The 17,390-nt window shown below is 39.1% G+C and overlaps 4 protein-coding genes and 1 long non-coding RNA gene across 5 annotated transcripts; 2 read left to right on the top strand and 3 right to left on the bottom strand.

Annotated features, from left to right (window-relative positions):
* Positions 1 to 1,009: 1,009 nt before the first annotated feature.
* On the top strand, positions 1,010 to 5,808 carry LOC125966843 (proline-serine-threonine phosphatase-interacting protein 1). Its single transcript, XM_049717325.2, has 13 exons — positions 1,010 to 1,180; positions 1,990 to 2,090; positions 2,287 to 2,361; positions 2,450 to 2,484; positions 2,557 to 2,663; positions 2,728 to 2,790; positions 2,872 to 2,964; positions 3,338 to 3,383; positions 3,453 to 3,532; positions 3,907 to 4,003; positions 4,105 to 4,284; positions 4,372 to 4,457; positions 5,523 to 5,808. Exons 1-13 carry the CDS (start codon positions 1,148 to 1,150, stop codon positions 5,652 to 5,654), a joined length of 1,128 nt encoding a protein of 375 aa, XP_049573282.1. The 5' UTR covers positions 1,010 to 1,147; the 3' UTR covers positions 5,655 to 5,808.
* Positions 5,809 to 5,962: 154 nt separating this feature from the next.
* On the bottom strand, positions 5,963 to 9,229 carry LOC125966844 (tetraspanin-3). Its single transcript, XM_049717326.2, has 7 exons — positions 9,039 to 9,229; positions 8,148 to 8,339; positions 8,000 to 8,074; positions 7,765 to 7,866; positions 7,411 to 7,563; positions 7,245 to 7,328; positions 5,963 to 7,154 (listed from the first exon to the last, which is right to left on the bottom strand). The coding sequence occupies exons 1-7, from the start codon at positions 9,099 to 9,101 to the stop codon at positions 7,062 to 7,064; spliced, it is 762 nt and encodes a 253-aa protein (XP_049573283.1). The 5' UTR covers positions 9,102 to 9,229; the 3' UTR covers positions 5,963 to 7,061.
* A 968-nt stretch (positions 9,230 to 10,197) lies between these two features.
* nmbb (neuromedin Bb) lies at positions 10,198 to 11,794 on the bottom strand. The gene is made up of 3 exons (XM_049717330.1): positions 11,629 to 11,794; positions 10,708 to 10,889; positions 10,198 to 10,441 (listed from the first exon to the last, which is right to left on the bottom strand). Exons 1-3 carry the CDS (start codon positions 11,792 to 11,794, stop codon positions 10,391 to 10,393), a joined length of 399 nt encoding a protein of 132 aa, XP_049573287.1. The 3' UTR covers positions 10,198 to 10,390.
* A 660-nt stretch (positions 11,795 to 12,454) lies between these two features.
* LOC137840220 (uncharacterized) lies at positions 12,455 to 13,227 on the top strand. The gene is made up of 2 exons (XR_011086725.1): positions 12,455 to 12,577; positions 12,779 to 13,227. It is a non-coding gene; the product is annotated as an uncharacterized lncRNA (long non-coding RNA).
* On the bottom strand, positions 12,995 to 15,400 carry sec11a (SEC11 homolog A, signal peptidase complex subunit). The gene is made up of 6 exons (XM_049717329.1): positions 15,213 to 15,400; positions 14,561 to 14,670; positions 14,254 to 14,403; positions 14,057 to 14,176; positions 13,443 to 13,500; positions 12,995 to 13,362 (listed from the first exon to the last, which is right to left on the bottom strand). The coding sequence occupies exons 1-6, from the start codon at positions 15,282 to 15,284 to the stop codon at positions 13,312 to 13,314; spliced, it is 561 nt and encodes a 186-aa protein (XP_049573286.1). The 5' UTR covers positions 15,285 to 15,400; the 3' UTR covers positions 12,995 to 13,311.
* Between the last annotated feature and the right edge of the window lie 1,990 nt (positions 15,401 to 17,390).

The raw sequence follows: 17,390 nt of genomic DNA on the forward strand, positions 1-17,390 counted from the left end.
CAACGGGCAACAAGTCACAACTTTCCACACAGAAAACTGACAAGATGACTCGTCGGACCTGTGTGGACAAGCGTAGCCTAAAATGGTGGACATGTGCTTTAAACACAGTGTTGGTTCAACAATAGAGTGAAATGGCCAAAATCAGACAGAATTTTCTGGATGAAACTTGGTGATTTGTCTACTCACTATGCTACCTTGTGATTGGCTGACGACCGAAAAAGAGAAATTTGTACTTCTGCTTTTGCTTCTTATCTTGTGCATCCTTCAGAATTTCACTCTGAGCCATCAAGCATCTGCTGAGGCACTCTGCTTTCTTCCATTTGAAAATCAATGGAAGCCTTCAGTGTTCTCTGTGACGTATCAACATGTGGCCCCCCACAGAGGTGCCCCAGGCACAAGGTGCTGCTCATCCCAACTGGGTGCACTGATTTGGGATTTTGCTTCCAAACCTCCCACACAGTCAACTTGAAACTAAACCACTGATGGGCAAAGTTCATACTCAGGTCTGTGTCTCCCTCTTGCGGCCATCACAAAAACTAGTAGCACGTGGGAAAAAAGGTGGTGTTTTGATAATCATGGACCAGGGGATTTGTCTTTGTGAGTGAAGAGAAGGCCAATGAACCAGGACACAGTGATGGGTGGCTCAATGCCACGAGATATTTGCCTTTTCCACAGCGATGGAAAACAAACCACACCAAAGCAAAGATAAGCCAAACTGTCAATATGCAGTCAAAAAAAAAAACCTTCTTATTATAAGTGTACTTTTTTTTCCAACCTGGAACCTCTCAGATTGCAATGCTGTATGTATTTACTGCTAAAATTGCTGCAAATTGCTTTCATCACACTGACTCTTCTTGTGATTAACACGGACCAGCAAACCACTTTCAGTGTCAACATTATCTGCTTAACAATCGTTAATATTTGCACAAAACGCAAACAGTGGGTATTGAAAGAGGCCAAACATGGCTAACACGTGATCAGTGACGTCATGGGATAGAAGCGCTTCCTCATTCAAAATGACTAAGTGCTGCTAGTCGGGGAGTTGGGTTGACCAAAAATCCAGTGACCTTAAATCATCAAACTCGTGGCTACACAATATTTTTATTATTTGAGAGAAGCTTCAAGGGAAATCTTAAGGAACTACAAGATGACACGTTTAATGTTTAGAGATGCTTTTTGGGTAAGTCACTTGTGGTGTATTTTAATTCATGATTTTTAAAACTGAAATTAAAGAAAAGACACACACATGTGCTAAAAATAGCTCATGGCTGATTGGACATTGCAATTTCCACAGAATGTTTTCGAAGTGATGATTTGAAAATGTAAGCACTTGTGGAGATTTAAGAAAGTTAGTAACTGTTGCATATGGATATTTATTGTTAAATCCTCGTTGATAATGATGATAAATTTGCATGATCGCATCTTTATACATGAATATCATTCATTATTAACAATAAGGCTGCAACTAATTGTTATTATAATAACTGAATAATCTATTAAATATTTTATTCATTAATCAATTAATCATTTTTTTAAAGAATAAAACTAAGTTATTAATATCAGTGCTATCAATATATCAAAAACAAAACATTGTTCCAAACTGACATTACATCATTTAATTCAGGTCTAAAATATGTCAGAAAATGGACAAAAAATGTTGGCCAATTTCAGAAGTAATATCCCAAGAGTTGTTCTTAGATTCCAAAACAGCTGCTAATGCCTAATGTGAACACTTTTGGCTTTTGTAGACCGCGGGCCATTTTTTGGACCATCCCTGGATTGAAGTAACCTTTCTTGTCTAGCACTTAAACACAATTACAAGAACCGCTAAAGAAGTATTGTAAGACACTTTCACGGTTACTCCAAAAAACAAGTTCTGCTTTTTTATCCAATGGCGGGTGTCGAATTCGCTTAAGCACATGTGGCAATAGCTGCTGAGCAATACTTATCATTGCATCGTCAACCGTACCCGATCTCTGCTCTTTGCAGGGCTCCGATTTTACCTGCCACGCTGGCTACGAAGCTTTGATGCAACGCCTGCGAGACGGAAGACAAATGTGCAAAGATGTGGAAGAGCTCTTAAAGATGAGGTGCATTCAACATCTGCAACATTGCAACGCTGTTCACAATCAATTCAAAAGTTTAGTCACAGAAGTCAATATGTAAATCGGGCAACATATTTGGCTCTTGTTTTAGATATCAAGTTGTGACTGTCTGTCCAAAAAAAAAAAAGATTGATGTGATAAAGTGCCACAAGTTTTTACTTTTGTAGTGTTTTGTGCACAGGGCGTCAGCAGAAGAAAAGTACGGGCGGGAATTGGTGAGCATAGCCCGCAAAGCTGGAGGACACGCAGAGATCAGGTACACATCTCGTTTACTCAATTAAAAAAATAAAAACTAAGCCACAATATAGTACTTAATAATCTGATCATATAATACTTCCATACAGCACTCTAAAAGATTCCTTCGAGCAACTAAAATCACGTAAGTCCATCCCAAGTGGGAGATAAAGGCTTGACACTCTACAGTTGAGGAAACAGATAGCCTTGGTTGCAGAAATGGAGAACGTGGGAAACTTTCACATCCAACTGTCGGAAGCAATGAAAGAGGAGGTGAAAAAGGTGGAGGCCTTCCGAGAGCGGCAGAAAGAGCAGAAAAAAAAAGTACGTTTGCTTTGAGGGAATTGAAGAAGGTCGCAGGTTCTCATCGCAGTGTTTTCCCTGATAGTTTGAAAGCATCATGGAGAAAGTGCAGAAGAAGAAAGTGTCCTTGTTTAGGAAAACCATGGAGGTAAGGAAAAGATCGCGACAAGAATTTTTCAACCAGAAAACAAAATTGCCTAAAAGATCTTTTTGTCTCTCCAATTCACAGTCGAAGAAAAACTACGAGGCAAGATGCAAGGAAGCGGACGAGGCAGAACAGACGTCAGAGAAGACTGCCCATGCAGCCAAAAATGGCGACAAGGTCATTTGCACGTGTGCTGTTTGTTTCTGATTTCAAATGTCCGACCGCACAAAGATTTATAAATGATTGTATTTCGTTTTTATTTACATTTCCCCCCAATTTCAACAGCATTTGAATTTCAGCAGCCTAATTGAAAAACTGACTTCATGCAAAACCGATAGCTAAAAGCAACAGAACTAATTTCATTGGAAATAATAGAAATGTATTAAATATAGAAATTAGGTAGCCATTGGCTTTCTGTAATCATTTGCTGTGTATTAAAGGATTTTTTTTAGACAAATTTCACTTTTTTATTTAATTTTGATAAACTTTTCTATGACATTTTAATTTGCACAATAAAAGTTTTGCTCTTTTTTTTTTGTATGTCTAATAGGCACGCCACAGGGCCAAGCAATGCAGACAGGCAGTGAGTGAAGCAGGTACAATACTGAGTCGTCTTTTTTCCTGTTGTTGTTTTGTACAAACTGCATTGTCCACTATTTTGGCAGAGATCTTATACTTGACCAACATCGACCAACTGGAAAATGTTCGCCAGGACTGGGAGGAAACACACAGAAGCACGTGCGAGGTAACTGGACAAGTTTTACACATGGACACAAACAGGAAGTCCATACCAACTTCCTCTTTTTTGACACCACTTCGCCTCATGGGGGAAAATGCGAGTCATGTGCAGTGAATCAGCTAAAAGCGGAATTAATCTTGATGGCAAAAACGTGGACGTGGTCTTGTAGGTGTTCCAGCAAATGGAGGCTGATCGCATCCACTTGCTCAGGTGCACCCTGTGGGACCACTGCAATCACATCTCCATGCAATGTGTGAAAGATGACGAGGCAAGCACAAATTCCATTTGTGGTAGCTTTTGTGTGCTTGCTAGAAGCTTCCACAGAAAAAAAAAAAAAATCCTTAAAACTATTTAACTCCATCATGATCATCTCATGTCAGTTCTGTGAGGAGGTAAGGAAGCACCTGGAACACTGTGACGTCACCACCGACATCAACTGCTTCATTGAGATGAAAAGGACGGGTTGGCATCCTCCAGGTAGTTCCTCACACTTTTCCATCCCTTACTCTGTATCATCCAGTCGTGCATACAAACACCTTAATCCCAATCTGCACTGAAGCAAACTTTTCTTGTTACAGAGCCCATCGTGTTTGAAAGCTACTATCAGAAGGAGACCATGTCTGGGGGTGGAAATGGCCTAGGACACTTCACGGGGGGCAGAGAAGATAACATGAGGAGGACCTCGGATCCTCTCCTGGAAGCTTCCGTGAAGAGCAATGTTGTCAGTCGCCATTCAACAGTGCCCTCTAGTGGAGAAGGTCAATCTGATGACGTTTCCAGCAATGGCGTATTCAAAGAACAATTCCTCACTATCTTTGCTGCCTGTTTCTCTGCTACGTCTTCAGATGGGTCGTATGCATCGCTGCTGGGTCTCCAGCAGCCAATAGTGGATGAAGATTCCTACATTGCGCTTTACAACTACAATGCACAGGTGCTATGCAAAGTATTTATTCCATATCCTTGATATTTAATTTAAAGTTCATGAACTAGCGTTTTATGTCCTCACTAGTAAGACAATTCAGCACACTGAAATTGGAAAACATGCAATACGCGATATGGTTGTTGCATAATGCAATAATTGATATTTTTGTTATATTTAACTTGCACCTAGAGAAAATACATCTTTGTCAGGTAATTAAATAAATCATTCCCTAATTTAAATTAGTGTGGGTTGGGAAAAACAGCAACAGCAACATAGTGGAAGTTTTAAAATGTTACAGTTCTAAGTAATAGCTCTTATGTAAAAAAAAGAACTTTAACCAAATATCTTACAATCTTTTCAGAATGATGTAAATAATAATTCACTTAATAATTTCTTCCTCAGCATTGTTTTTTTTTTTTTTTTTTTTTTTTTTGTCCATCCTGTGTTCACGGGTCTAACAATAATTGGAGATGAACTTAAACAGCTTTTGTTGTGTTTAATGCACATGCAAGCTTTGCACAGTGTTACCTTTTGCTTGTGTCGTCACTGGGCTTAGATCCGAACCGTATTTTGGGGCGAGCCGGCTGGAGTTGCATTTGGCTTGTTCAACCGATGAAACGCAGGCGAATGAACAGCATGATGAATTGCTTCCATCGCATTTCAGCAGCAGCTTTCTTCTGCACTTGCACGTTTGAGCGCGCCTCCGACTAGTTTTCTCTTTTCCGGGTCCATCTCACACCCACGCCAATAGCTTACTCCGCCTCTCACGACAAAAAAAAAAAAAAAACGTCAAATTAAATATCCTATTTGGTCCCATGAAATTCTGTTTATTTTATTTGACAGAAAACTTCCACAGGAAGTGCATTAAACCGATTGGCGCCTGTTTTTTTAAATAATTATTCACTATTTGCTAAACTAATGCTCACTGCCGCCATACAGTATTTGTATCTCGAGTCTGTGCTCGCAAGTCAAAGCAAACAGCTCGGATCTGCACAAGCCAGGTCACGCGTATCTCAAGGCACCACTACAGAATTAAAACTAGTTGTGTTGATGCTTGTTGTATGATCTCTTCAGGCGGAAGATGATCTGACAGTTCAAAGAGGTGATGTGGTTCAGGTCAAGGAGCGCGGTGAGGACGGTTGGTGGACCGTGGAGAGAAACGGCCAGGTGGGAATCGTGCCTGGGAACTATTTGGGCAAACTCTGAAAAGGCTTGCAGAAAGGGGCAGATGAAATGAAAATATTTAGGGGGGAAGGGGGGAAAGTCAACAGACACTGTAAATGTACATTTTGTTTCAATTTCAGGCAAATCTTATCTGTTACAGAATAAAATTGTTAATAAAGTTATATATAAAAGGAAACATTGTCAGCAGTTGCCATGGTGACCTAGTATTCCCTACTTTTAAAAAAGTTATTGTCGAATATTAGACCTAGAAATTATTATTTTAATGTATTTTTTGCATCTTAAAAAAAACATTCCCATCAGTGCCTCACCTCACAAATGAAAAAGAAAAGTCAAATTGAAATGTATGACTTTATTAGTTTCTTCTTCAAAGCTCCTCACAATTTGTTACCCTTTTTTTACAACTCCAGCAAAATATTTTGGGTTTCACATAACAGCTCCAAGTCAATGAATACATCGCAAAATGTCACAGGAAAATAACTATATCGAAAAGAAGTCATTCCTACTAACATATGAAAAAAGATGAAACAAGGGAACGCTTAATACTGATTCTACACTCACAACACTGTCAATCAAACTGGCTCACACTTTATATATTCACAGTGCTTCAACAGTGAAGCGGATTCAGAACTAAATATACACAGCATGAGAACTAAACAGGAAATATAAAGTATCTGCTTCACTGCTAAATCAAACTTTTTCAGGAAAAAAAACAATTGTCCTGCCATGTTTTTTTGTATCGCCGAATGTCTGGAGAATATTTGGCGAACGTTTGAACCTTCAATAAATCCTGACGAGAACGCAACATTTGCTAGATTTAGATGACTAGGATAGGATTAAAAAAAACACAAAAAACATAGTATACACTGCCACTTCTCACACAATTTAGGAGTGTTTTGTACAAAATTAACATGTAGTGGTTAAGAGAATGGGCAATTTTCATCCTGCATTGAATTCATTATTGTTGGCAGAAAACAGTAAAAGCGCTAAATTAAGGTTGAAATTCAGGGGGTTAAAAAGAAAAAAAAAATGCATTTTATCATTTGCAAAAGTGCACATTTGCCCCACAAATATTCAACCATGACTTGACATACAAGCGGCTGCTTTTTCCTCAGTTTTTTTTTTTTTTTTTAAAGTCATTCTGACTGAATGAGCTCATTTTTATTCTGAAAAAACAAATGCCGATAGCTAAATATACGCTGGCTATTTATAGCTTGTCACTGTCAAGAAAATAACATAAGAGCTTACAAAGCATGTCAATAATAAGAATAAATAGGTGGTTCCTCGTGTTCCCCGGGGACCACGTCGCCAGTGTCTGCTACTTTATTGGATTGTGCAATGTGCTTGAGTTTATATATCTCAGCTTAAATATAGAACTACAGTTTGAAATCTACCAGGACGTGATGACGCTTGTCTTGAGATGCGAGGCCCTCAAGCGTAGCTGTTAGTGGTGACCAGCAGCTCGTACGCCGGGTCGTGACTACGCCTGCAGAGCACCACGCAAGCGCACAGCATGCCCAGCATCTGGAGGCAAACACAGGAAGGGTAGGGCAACTTTGTTGTTTAGCTTTTATCCTTCGCACTAATACTTCACATTCCTGACTTCCTCCTCACCTGTATAGATGCAAAGGTTAGCGCAGCCCAAATGACGTACATCATGATCTCCTTTAACTTCTTCACAACCAGAGCTTCACAACCCTGAAAGAAAACACAAACATGTAAACAACTTGAAAAGGACTGTTATTTAAAAAAAAAAAAGATGATTGGCGCTGTTGTGCACCTCTTGGTAGAGATCCGCCGGCCGGGTGAGAATGCCGGTGCAGTTGCTAATGTTGGGTTGGCAGCAGCTGACAGGGACGCTGTTGTTTTTCGACTCTTTGAACCAGCGAGTGTTCCTCCAGTCCGAGTAGTTGTGGATACCGCAGCAGTGAAGCTAAAACAACACGCAGGAAATGTTTTCACAGCCCAACTCTAAGTCATTGACGTGCTTAAAAAAAAACAGCGTACTACTGTAACCATTTGCCTCCCTCCTAATAGACTCCGCCCACCCCCAGAAGCATCATACTACAAACAAGGTCAGAGCTTAGAATTGACAATGACAAAAGTACTTTGTATCTTTTTATTCACCCCTCACCTGTCTCTGCACATAGTCGATGGCACGACTAGGAGCGTCCGTGTTGGTGCCGTTATACTCGTTGTATACCTTCTGAATGGAGTGGTTCACCTCGTCTTCCACCTGGAATGCACATCAGCCCATTTAAAAAAAATATATATATTTTTTTGAATATTTATATCATATAATATTTATATTTGATATTCACTTTTGGCAGCAGTTTTGGAATATTTTCATCAAGTATATAGAAGCTTACTTTTGCTCTATAGATGTAGCCGAGCACCACCACCACACACTCTGTCACAAACACCAGCAGCAAGATGGCAGCAAACTGAGTAGAGCAAAAAAAAATTCATTATTGATCATGGCATTTGTCCTAACATGACCAGCAGGCGTGCACTCACGGTGGCCAGGCCGCAGGAGCTCTCGCGTATAGTGGCACAGCAGCCGATCAGACCGATGACGAAGAGGAGAGTGCCCACGGCGATGATGACGATTGCCGGGATCAGAGTGTACACATCTTCAAAGAAGTGGTCGTAGTCGTCGTAGGTGATGAACACGTAGGCGCCGATGTAGCATAAAATGCCTGCCGCCGCCTACATAAAAATACACGTTATAGACGTTTAGCTCTCATATTCTCGTTACCAATTCATACACTCACTCAGATGAGATCAATGATTAACAAAACTGCTTGGCAAAGAAATAGATTTTGCAATATTTGCAAATTTTAACAGATGGAATAATCAAAATAGATTCCATTTGATAATGATCGTACAGAACTGCACTGTACAATATTACAGTACTGCCATATTGTTTTGTATTTGACGTTTTAGAAACGATTTTACATACAGTAATTGTGACTTCATTAAATCGCGTACCGATTTACGCAAAAACGCAGTGCACTGCTGCATCCTTAATGTCATTATAATGTTGAATTATTTCTACCGAGGCCTTTAAATTGAACATTATTAATACCGCAAAGGTAGACTGTATGATGCAGGTAGCCAGTGAGTGTTTATATTATGGGATGCTGAGCTGCTAGCGTCATCCTAGCTTAAGCAGCACAGCAGGTCAACAGCTGTCACGTTACGTCACGGCAGATTCCAACGCAGTTTATTACCTCACGTCATATCATTCATATACTATAAAAATATGAATGATAATCTTAAATTCAGTTTCTCCCCCAAAGCTAAAGTGAAAAGGCGCTCCTTTGTCGCAGTGCGCTAGCTTGCTAATCACATCGCTCCGTCCTCAAGGATGCCGCACATCGCTCAAATGTGCTCGAATTTGCTTACCCAAAATATGAGATTGAGGAAAACCAGGACGGTTTTCGATGACGTAATCCCGCACTGTCCCATCCTTTGCTCGATAGGAATATAAATATAAAGGAATGAATACAATAAATCACTCTTGTCTCTATGCGACGGAGAGAAAGCGATGCACCTGCTGCACTTTATTTTACTGTTTTGATAATAAAATGGCTTCGGCGGGCCCGCCCCACTGTGTGGAGTCTCAAGGTTTTGACCAATGAAAACAAGGCAGAGGGAGACACAAGTCACGTGATGCTTGACGTCACACCAAATAGGGCGAGACGTGCTATAATTTTATAATATTAAGGTGGTTGATGATGTCACCAATATTTATTTATTTATTTAAGTTTAATAAGCTATTGAATAGATTTTTATAAGATATGAATAGTTTTTTTAAATACACTTTCTATCCATATTTTTCAGTGTCAAGAAATATATATGTCAATTCTTTGTTAAAAATCGACTTATAAAATTACCTCACTGCCTACAAATCCTTGGTTAAACGTAGAATTCAAATCAAAAGTGATTTCTTTCAGTTCAAATGTTTATTCTTTGATTTTATTGTATTTTTATAGGCCTCATTAGCGTTGCATTATTGTTCAAATCCAAGATAATACATCAGTTGCTTACTAAAATCAATGTATTATATTAAAAAATACTACAGGCAATATGAATTGACCACGTTTCATAAATCCAGACTATCCAGTTCGGTCAGAAGGTGGTAGTATATCACAAGTCAATTCTTTAATATATCCTTATTTTAAGAAAATCTCAAGAAACCCCCAAACGTCATCATCGCTAATACATAATTTAACAATCACCATCATCTAAAATATTTTATTCAGATGCTCCTAATGTCTTAAAATATTCACTCATGCAGTATCCTGGCAGATAATCAAGCTAACATGGACATTAGTACTCTTTTGGTGCATTGACATTAATGTGTCACACTTTCACTGAGTTAAAAGTTTCCCCATATATCCGTGTCACCTTTTTGAAACTTATTTTTACGTTTGCATCAATTAGTATGACATTGATTGTTGGCTTGAGTTGTGTACGTTGTATTTTGCATGTTTTTTGTAGAAAACTGGACGCTTTATCGCTCACGCAATATGTATTGATGATGTCATACTCCTTTGAGGTCTTGTTTTTGCTGCATGTCAGCAGAGAGTGACAGCAGTGGGACTGTGAATTTTATTGACTACAAGTAAGCAAGCAAGACCAAATACTGTAGCGTTTGGGGGAAAAAAAACAAAAAATTAAAATTATGAATGGCACAAAGATGAGTAGATTACAATCATTGTGAGCAGTGGACTGTCCTTAATGGCCATCACGTGTCACTTTCTTTGTGTGTAGATCTCCAAAACCCGATTCAGTATCTCTGAATCCTGCAAGAGTCACAGACGTAAATATTCAGAATTTTTTTTTTTTTTTTTAAAGATGAAGAAAATATGCTAAGATATTAGGAATAAATATTAAGTACTGGGAAGTAACTGTGAAATATTTGAAAGAAAATGAAAAAAATATTCACATAAATTCTTGGGGAAAATTCTGAAAATTGGGAAAATAAAAATAATTCAAGGGCATAAAAAACCAACAACGGCATTTAAATGTAGCGTCCTTTTATAGCATAATTTAAAGCAAGAGACCTCACCAGAGTTTTTACGCGGTTCTCTTGTGAGTCCACCTGCGCTTGCATGGCCACCCGCAGGAAGTGCTGGAAAAGCTCGCTGAGGCCGCTGCGCCCCTGGGTGACGTTCAAGGGTCCCACACCCCGTTCCTCCGTGGAAGACAGCAGCGGGGTTTCCATCACACTCTTCTTGCCCATGAAGTGCCCTTAGCAAAAACAAATCATCATCATTCCACTACTCAACTCAGAGCACAAAAATGTCACAATTTGCAGGTTGTTGTAGTGGTCGTGGCAAAAAACAAGGCATATGGAATCAAAAGTATTTAATAGAACCAAACCACACAAAATCACCGATCATGACATAAAGCAATAAATTAATGACATAAAACTGTGAACAATAAAAAATGCCAATGAGGTCAGAAATTGTCTATTGTAAAAATATTGAATCATATTTTAATGAAAAAAAAATGTCAATTAGGTCAGAAATTGTATATTGTAAAAATATTGAATCATATTTTAAGAATTTTCTAAATAACGGACCAAAACATTCAAGTAAGTATATTCAGTATGCAGAAATCTATTTAGCATGCATATAAATTATGTTAAATAAAAAGTCTCCTCAACTGTGAATTGTGCATTATTGAAAAAAATCTATTCATAAGAAAGTTAAGTAATATATGTGCTAAACTAATAATAAAATCGTTTTTGTCTTTTGAACATGCTCATAAATGTAGCAAAGGCAGTAGTCAATTAAAAAAAACAAATTCAATAGCTTTTTTCCCAATTTGCTTTTATCACTAAAGTAAAGAACACAGTTAAAGAACAGAGTTAAAAATATATATAAAACAATTGACTTAATTCAATTTTGACAATAGTACTGTACTTTTGGCTCCTATACAAAATCAACGCCACTATTACATAATTAATAAACACTTGCTCTCTTACCTGTTGCCCAAAGGTTCCCTCTGGGATTCACTTTAATTTTGGCCACTTTATTCCTCAGCTCAGTGAGGTCGAAGCTGACCGCTGTGCTGACAGGAGCGAGAGAGAAGACGACAAGATAAGTCAAGAAGCCACACCAGCACGCATTGTTCACTGTCAGACCCTTCATAGTGCAAATTGACCACTATGTGAGCCTGTGTGTGTATCTACCATCATTCCCACTTTTATAGGCACTCCTGGCCTGGCCCCTCCCCTTTCGCTGATGATGTGCATATCATGAATAGTTTTACACACAGCATCATCATTTTTTTTAGCCCACGCTTTTTATAAAATCAGAACATTTACACAACTAGAGATAGCCTTATTAGTTCTAAAAACGTGTCATGGTTAACCAGCCACTTCCACCTTGGGTAGGCAACAGTGGTGGTTTTCAGATAAGATAAGCAGAGCTGCATTTAGTTTTGTGGGAGGAACCTTTCTGATAAAGTCAACTTGATTACCTTGTGAAGGTGTTGACTTGCTGAGGGGTGGGAGCATTGTTGCGTTTGGCTAAGGTGAGCAAGAGCCTATCCCAGTTGACATTAAGTAAGAGGAACCTTGCACAGACAACCATTGACACTCGTGTTGTCAAACCCATGGACGCAGCCCTCAGTGAAGATGACGTGTGTTGGAAGGCATTAGAGTAGGAAAATATGCAGATGACTAAAAACCATAATTAACACATTCCTGAAGCAAAACATTGATTGCAAATTGTTCACTTGTTGCTATATATAGACAGTATCCATTGCTAATTTGTATCACTCCCACCTAATGAGCATTTGTTGCCAGGGTCCCTGACTGGCTTTGACACAATGAGCCACATGATACTGGAGTGGTTGCAACATGCTGCTCTCCTCAGCACGTTGGATGCAAAGAGCTGTTGAAGACACACACACACTCTGATGCTCTGAAGGTGCTAAACTGGCAACTTTCAGCTTGCCCTTTAAATAACCTTTGACATTCTCTCACACACATACACACGCACTGCTGAATGTCAGCTCAATTGGAAGACTGTGGGACCCATCGGGTCATATTTGGAAACAAGTTCACAGTTTCATCGAACTGCTTAGCTTCATTAGCTGTTATAACATTTGATGGTGTTTTGTTTTTTTAGGGAAAGGTATCTGCAGATGCAGGTGTGAAGGTCACTTGAGACGGTGTCCAAATTATCTAGCGTCCCAAACGTGGCAAAACATGGAAAACTCGTGTGAGAGATAACACAACTGCTAAGCAATTTTGCTCAAAATGTGAGAACACGGATTGAAGTCTGAAAATCTTTCAAATAAATGACTGACATTTATGGCAACAATGTTGGTGCAACAAAGCAAAATTATATTGGATGGTAACCAGATTCCATATTTAATGTTTGTACTGTCATAAAATACTTCACATCTGTTTTTTCCAAAGACAATAAGTGGACAAGAAAAAACAGTGCTTAAACCATGTTTAAGAATTCTCCATGAGAAAATAATAATAATAGTCTTGTTCCCTCACAAAAATATCTTAAAGCTATTCCCGCTCTTAAAAAATGCTCTAACAAATGGTACAAAAAGAAAAATTGGACAGAGCGAAACTTAATTGCTGTATTAGAGGCATCATGACTTGCGTGTGGGTTTTTTGTCTTCTTCTCTTTCCTGGGCATAGATTTCACTCCCGGTGGATCAACACGAAGAGACCCAACATGAAGAGAATGGCGTACTGCGCATCGACAGGACAGACACAAGAGAAAATTACACTGAGGCTTCCATTAAGTTGGCCATGAAGTGGTTCAAACCTACTTTGAACTTGGGGTAGTCGTTCATGAGGATGGTGACGATTCCAATGTATGGCACAAACCTGCGGAAAAGACAACGACTGAGTCAGCACCACGCTGATGACAAACAATCCTTGACTTGATCAAGGGCAGCCAAGATGAAAGCCTTGTGGACTTGCATCAGTCACAAGGCTTTGGGAAATTCCTTTTAAGGGGTCAAATAAAATGAACAAGCAAGGTAGGGCACATCAAGAGGTGATGAACATAGGACTCCCCTTGATTCGCTTCTTGTGCATAATGGAAAACGTGCGTGAAGAGGATGAATCTACCCTTAATCCAAACCTCATTTGATGGAAGTTAATAATTGACGATCACAGACGCTTAATCCCTGACGCTGTTGACCTTGCAGGGAAGTGCTGATATGAAACGAAATGTACAGTGGAAAATCCGCAGACGTACAATTTTGACCAAAAGTTTCAATTTACCTGATAAAGTTGATAAATATAGCGACAAAGTCAAAGACACTAAGTAGCCACGGTAGCCATGGTAACCAAAATCATGCTCAGCATTTGCAGGAGATCATTTATCATTTGTGTATTTTGAGAGACGAATGTCAATGTGTGCGTGATCTTTACTTACCCCCGCGCTCGTCCCACCACATCCTTCTTCTCCAGCCAGTGTTGTCCCTGTTTGTATAGACCTCGGTCATCCACAGCGTTATTGTCCCCTTTGGTCAAGAACTTAATGTCTCCATTTTCCCTGGAAACACAAGCGTGATTTTAGTCCTTAACGTCCGCATTGTTATTTATTTTTCTTCAGCCGTAATTCAGTCATACTTTTCATGAAGTTTTAAGACTCTGTGTACTATTGGGATCTCTCGGCCTTCTATCCTGAAGACCACGATTTCTCCCACCCGGATGGGGTCCTCCACGCGGTTGGTGAGGAAGAGAAGGTCTCCTCTGTGGAAAGCCGGCTCCATACTACCACTGAAATGAGCCAGAAGGAGCGCGCTCAACTACAACAGCTAGCAATTAACACCACATTTGAACTGTGAGGCAAATGTGCGAACCACTCCGACACTATGCTTCCATCTTTTTCAGACCATGGGAAAAAAAAGCTGACTTGGTGCTTTTCCAGACGTACCTGAGAACGACAACGATGGGACTCTCGCTGCCAGTGACGACCATCAGACCCTTCCAGATCATCAAAGCTGATGAAACTATCATACCAAAGTTTAGCACTTGGTAATAGAGCTGCAACACACATTGACATAAAAGAAAATATCATTACATTTAATATTACACACTAGCAGCAGGTCTAGCTTTAGAACTACCTCACGCTGCCTTTTTAGTGTCCATTCATTTCTGTTGTACTGGTTTGATATGAAAAAAATCATAAACTGAATCAAAATCACAAAATCTTATGATCTATATTTATGCTTATTACTTTGTACTGTTTAAATGACTTTCAATGTGTAACATTACGCTTACAACTTGTTTTTCAAAGACAATTCACATCAATTAAATAGACGCTGGACCCATTGGCGCACCTCTGTTTTACAAAACTTATACGATTCATTGATGCTCATTGACAACTTCAGTTACCAATAATGTAGAAAGTAGCTAGCTAGTTGTTGCTCAAACCGGCTCGAATAATTAACTTGATATAAAAAAAACACCGAGATGTTTGTAGTTTTTTTTTTTTTTAAGTGTGTTGGCGGCTAGCGACCGTTAGCCAAGTGGCCAAAGGGTCTCGTTGCCTCCACAAAGAATCAAAGCGACGCCGTTATACCCACCTGTCGCTTGTTCATGCGACGCACGTCATCAAGGAAATCAAACGATAACATCGTGGGAAATGATAAGAGCATTAAAAAAAAAGGAAATTCACATGAAAACGTGTTTTGGGGGGGAGCATATGGATGAGGCGTCAGGCGCTTGAACAACTCGCATTCTGTCTTCGTCTTCCGGGTGCGTGCTACAACCGGAAGTCCCGCCTACTTGCGCAAGCTAAGTTGAGTTGTCACTTCGGGATACGGTGCGGGGTGGGGGGAGAGCTCAAAAAGCTGCAACAGTTAATTTTTAGAGGTGAATTAACTGTGAAATTAAATGAAAAACATTTCATCCGCTCCAATTAGAGTTAACTAAATCTAAGTTTACAAATTTAATAAGCAACCTTTAAAAAAAAATTGACCTGAGAAAAAATATTAATCATATCGCTTGCTCACAATCAATTCAAAGCTGACAAAGCAACAAAGGTCGTGGTGTTTAATAATAATTAACGATCTTGTATCAAAAAGCAAACATCCCCCATCTATGAAAACAACCATGGCAAAATGATAAATGATGTCGGTTTAATTAAGAGGGTAATAAACAGAGAGCAGAAAATAAATTATGTTTATTTAACCTGATGAAGGAAAAACAAATGTAATTATTGTCACATTTATGTTCTGTCATTGAAACAGTGTAATTTCCTTAGGGGAAGTATTGAGGTGACTAACAATATATCATTGCTTGTAAAAAAAAAATTGCGACTGTCACACTGACTACCATCTGAATTTACACATATGGTTTCTGTTAAGTTGTTTGTAATAATATACTTTAAAAATATAACATATTTTACAGCCTTCAATTTCCCCAAAAATCTGTTTTTATCATTAGAAACTATAGTTCATGACTAAACTTATTTTCTGTTAAATATTGTGCTTAGTATCGTTATGATTGAAATTCAGTACAAGGTAGGTGTTACAGTTTATGTATCGTTACCATATTTTTACAAACAAAAGAAGTAACGTTTTCATGGTTTTTGCATGTGCTTTTAACTTGGCCATGAAAGAACCCATTAAAATTGGTGCAGCTTCTGGTTAACAATGATTTTATTGCTAAAATTGCAAGAATTTGTGCCCTCACACACACTTAGCATTACTTTTGCTTCTAAATTGGGACTGTTCAGCCTTAGGAGATATCCATGTAAGTAGTTAAAATTACACATCTCCATTCATGCATTCATGCACTTCAATCGCGGGTAACTCAATGTGTGTTCACAACAAATTCCCGGCTAACATAACAGACATGTCCAGCAATGGGCTGCCGCATGTGAATGTGTGAAGGCCATAACACTGAGCAGAATTTCACAGTTGATTTGCGATAACTTTACACTCCATTAAAATTCATGTCGTGTTCCATACACATAGTAAACACATGCGCTCTGTCTCTTTTACAAGATGTCACATTAGCTGCTCTTTCGGCATTTGTTCGCAAGCCTCGGCTGAGTACAAGCAAGGTTATGGAAAGAAAACATTATTTCGCATTATATGGGTGAAAAATAAGCCATTGGAAAGTGGACTAACTCTTGAAATATTTTTGGAGGGGAGTGTAATTCCAAATTCAAGTCATTCTTTCATATGACCTGTAAAAGTGAATGAGAGAGAAGGTGAATTGTCTAAAAGTGTGTGCAGTGATTAGGCGCTCAAAATTCAGGCAATAATGTGCGATGTCTTGTATTCATCGTAGACAAAAGCGACTTTTTGCAGATAAAACTTTGCTCAAATGCCAGCTCGTCTGTGGCATTTAGGCGCCTGTGATGTTTTTCATCTCGTCCGCCTAAATGCTAACACCTAGCGCCAATGCTAATTAAGGTCAGCGAGACAACAAAAAGCGAGGCGAGGCGAGGCCCTCAGAGAGGACTCTCGTCATAGCACGCTGGTCAGCTCTGTCTTGTGGACGGAACATCAACTTCAGCGTGCGTCTATTGTTGGTGTTATCTGTTAAAATAAAAAAAAAGAAGCGGACCCAAATGACATGCTAATAAGCTCAGGGTATTTTCACCACCTCCTAACTTGGTGTGTCACAAATCTGTGCTCAGAGTGGCAAAGTACACATTAGGCCTTGTTAAACATAGAATGTCGTCAGTTGATGACTGGCAATTCACTCATTTGTTGCTCTTATAATAGAGACTTAATGTTCAGATTATCCCG

Source organism: Syngnathus scovelli, chromosome 4 (genome assembly GCF_024217435.2).
Source record: "Syngnathus scovelli strain Florida chromosome 4, RoL_Ssco_1.2, whole genome shotgun sequence".
In the NCBI taxonomy this organism is placed as follows: domain Eukaryota; kingdom Metazoa; phylum Chordata; class Actinopteri; order Syngnathiformes; family Syngnathidae; genus Syngnathus; species Syngnathus scovelli.

Bases quoted from the DNA above. Each gene is read 5' to 3' on its own strand.
- LOC125966843 (XM_049717325.2), top strand. From the start codon at position 1,148: ATGACACGTTTAATGTTTAGAGATGCTTTTTGG. The intron at 3,384-3,452 runs GTACAATACTGA...CTATTTTGGCAG, and splicing joins ACAGGCAGTGAGTGAAGCAG to AGATCTTATACTTGACCAAC. The intron at 4,285-4,371 runs GTCAATCTGATG...CTACGTCTTCAG, and splicing joins AGTGCCCTCTAGTGGAGAAG to ATGGGTCGTATGCATCGCTG.
- nmbb (XM_049717330.1), bottom strand. From the start codon at position 11,794: ATGAAGGGTCTGACAGTGAACAATGCGTGCTGGTGTGGCTTCTTGACT. The intron at 10,890-11,628 runs GTAAGAGAGCAA...GTTTTTGCTAAG, and splicing joins AGGGAACCTTTGGGCAACAG to GGCACTTCATGGGCAAGAAG. The intron at 10,442-10,707 runs GTGAGGTCTCTT...TGACTCTTGCAG, and splicing joins AGAACCGCGTAAAAACTCTG to GATTCAGAGATACTGAATCG.
- sec11a (XM_049717329.1), bottom strand. From the start codon at position 15,284: ATGCTCTTATCATTTCCCACGATGTTATCGTTTGATTTCCTTGATGAC. The intron at 14,671-15,212 runs GTGGGTATAACG...TGTGTGTTGCAG, and splicing joins GTCGCATGAACAAGCGACAG to CTCTATTACCAAGTGCTAAA. The intron at 14,177-14,253 runs GTATGACTGAAT...TTGTGTTTCCAG, and splicing joins GTCTTAAAACTTCATGAAAA to GGAAAATGGAGACATTAAGT.
- LOC125966844 (XM_049717326.2), bottom strand. From the start codon at position 9,101: ATGGGACAGTGCGGGATTACGTCATCGAAAACCGTCCTGGTTTTCCTC. The intron at 8,340-9,038 runs GTAAGCAAATTC...ATTTTTATGTAG, and splicing joins TCCTCAATCTCATATTTTGG to GCGGCGGCAGGCATTTTATG. The intron at 7,329-7,410 runs GTGCACAACAGC...GTTTTCTTTCAG, and splicing joins CGGCGGATCTCTACCAAGAG to GGTTGTGAAGCTCTGGTTGT.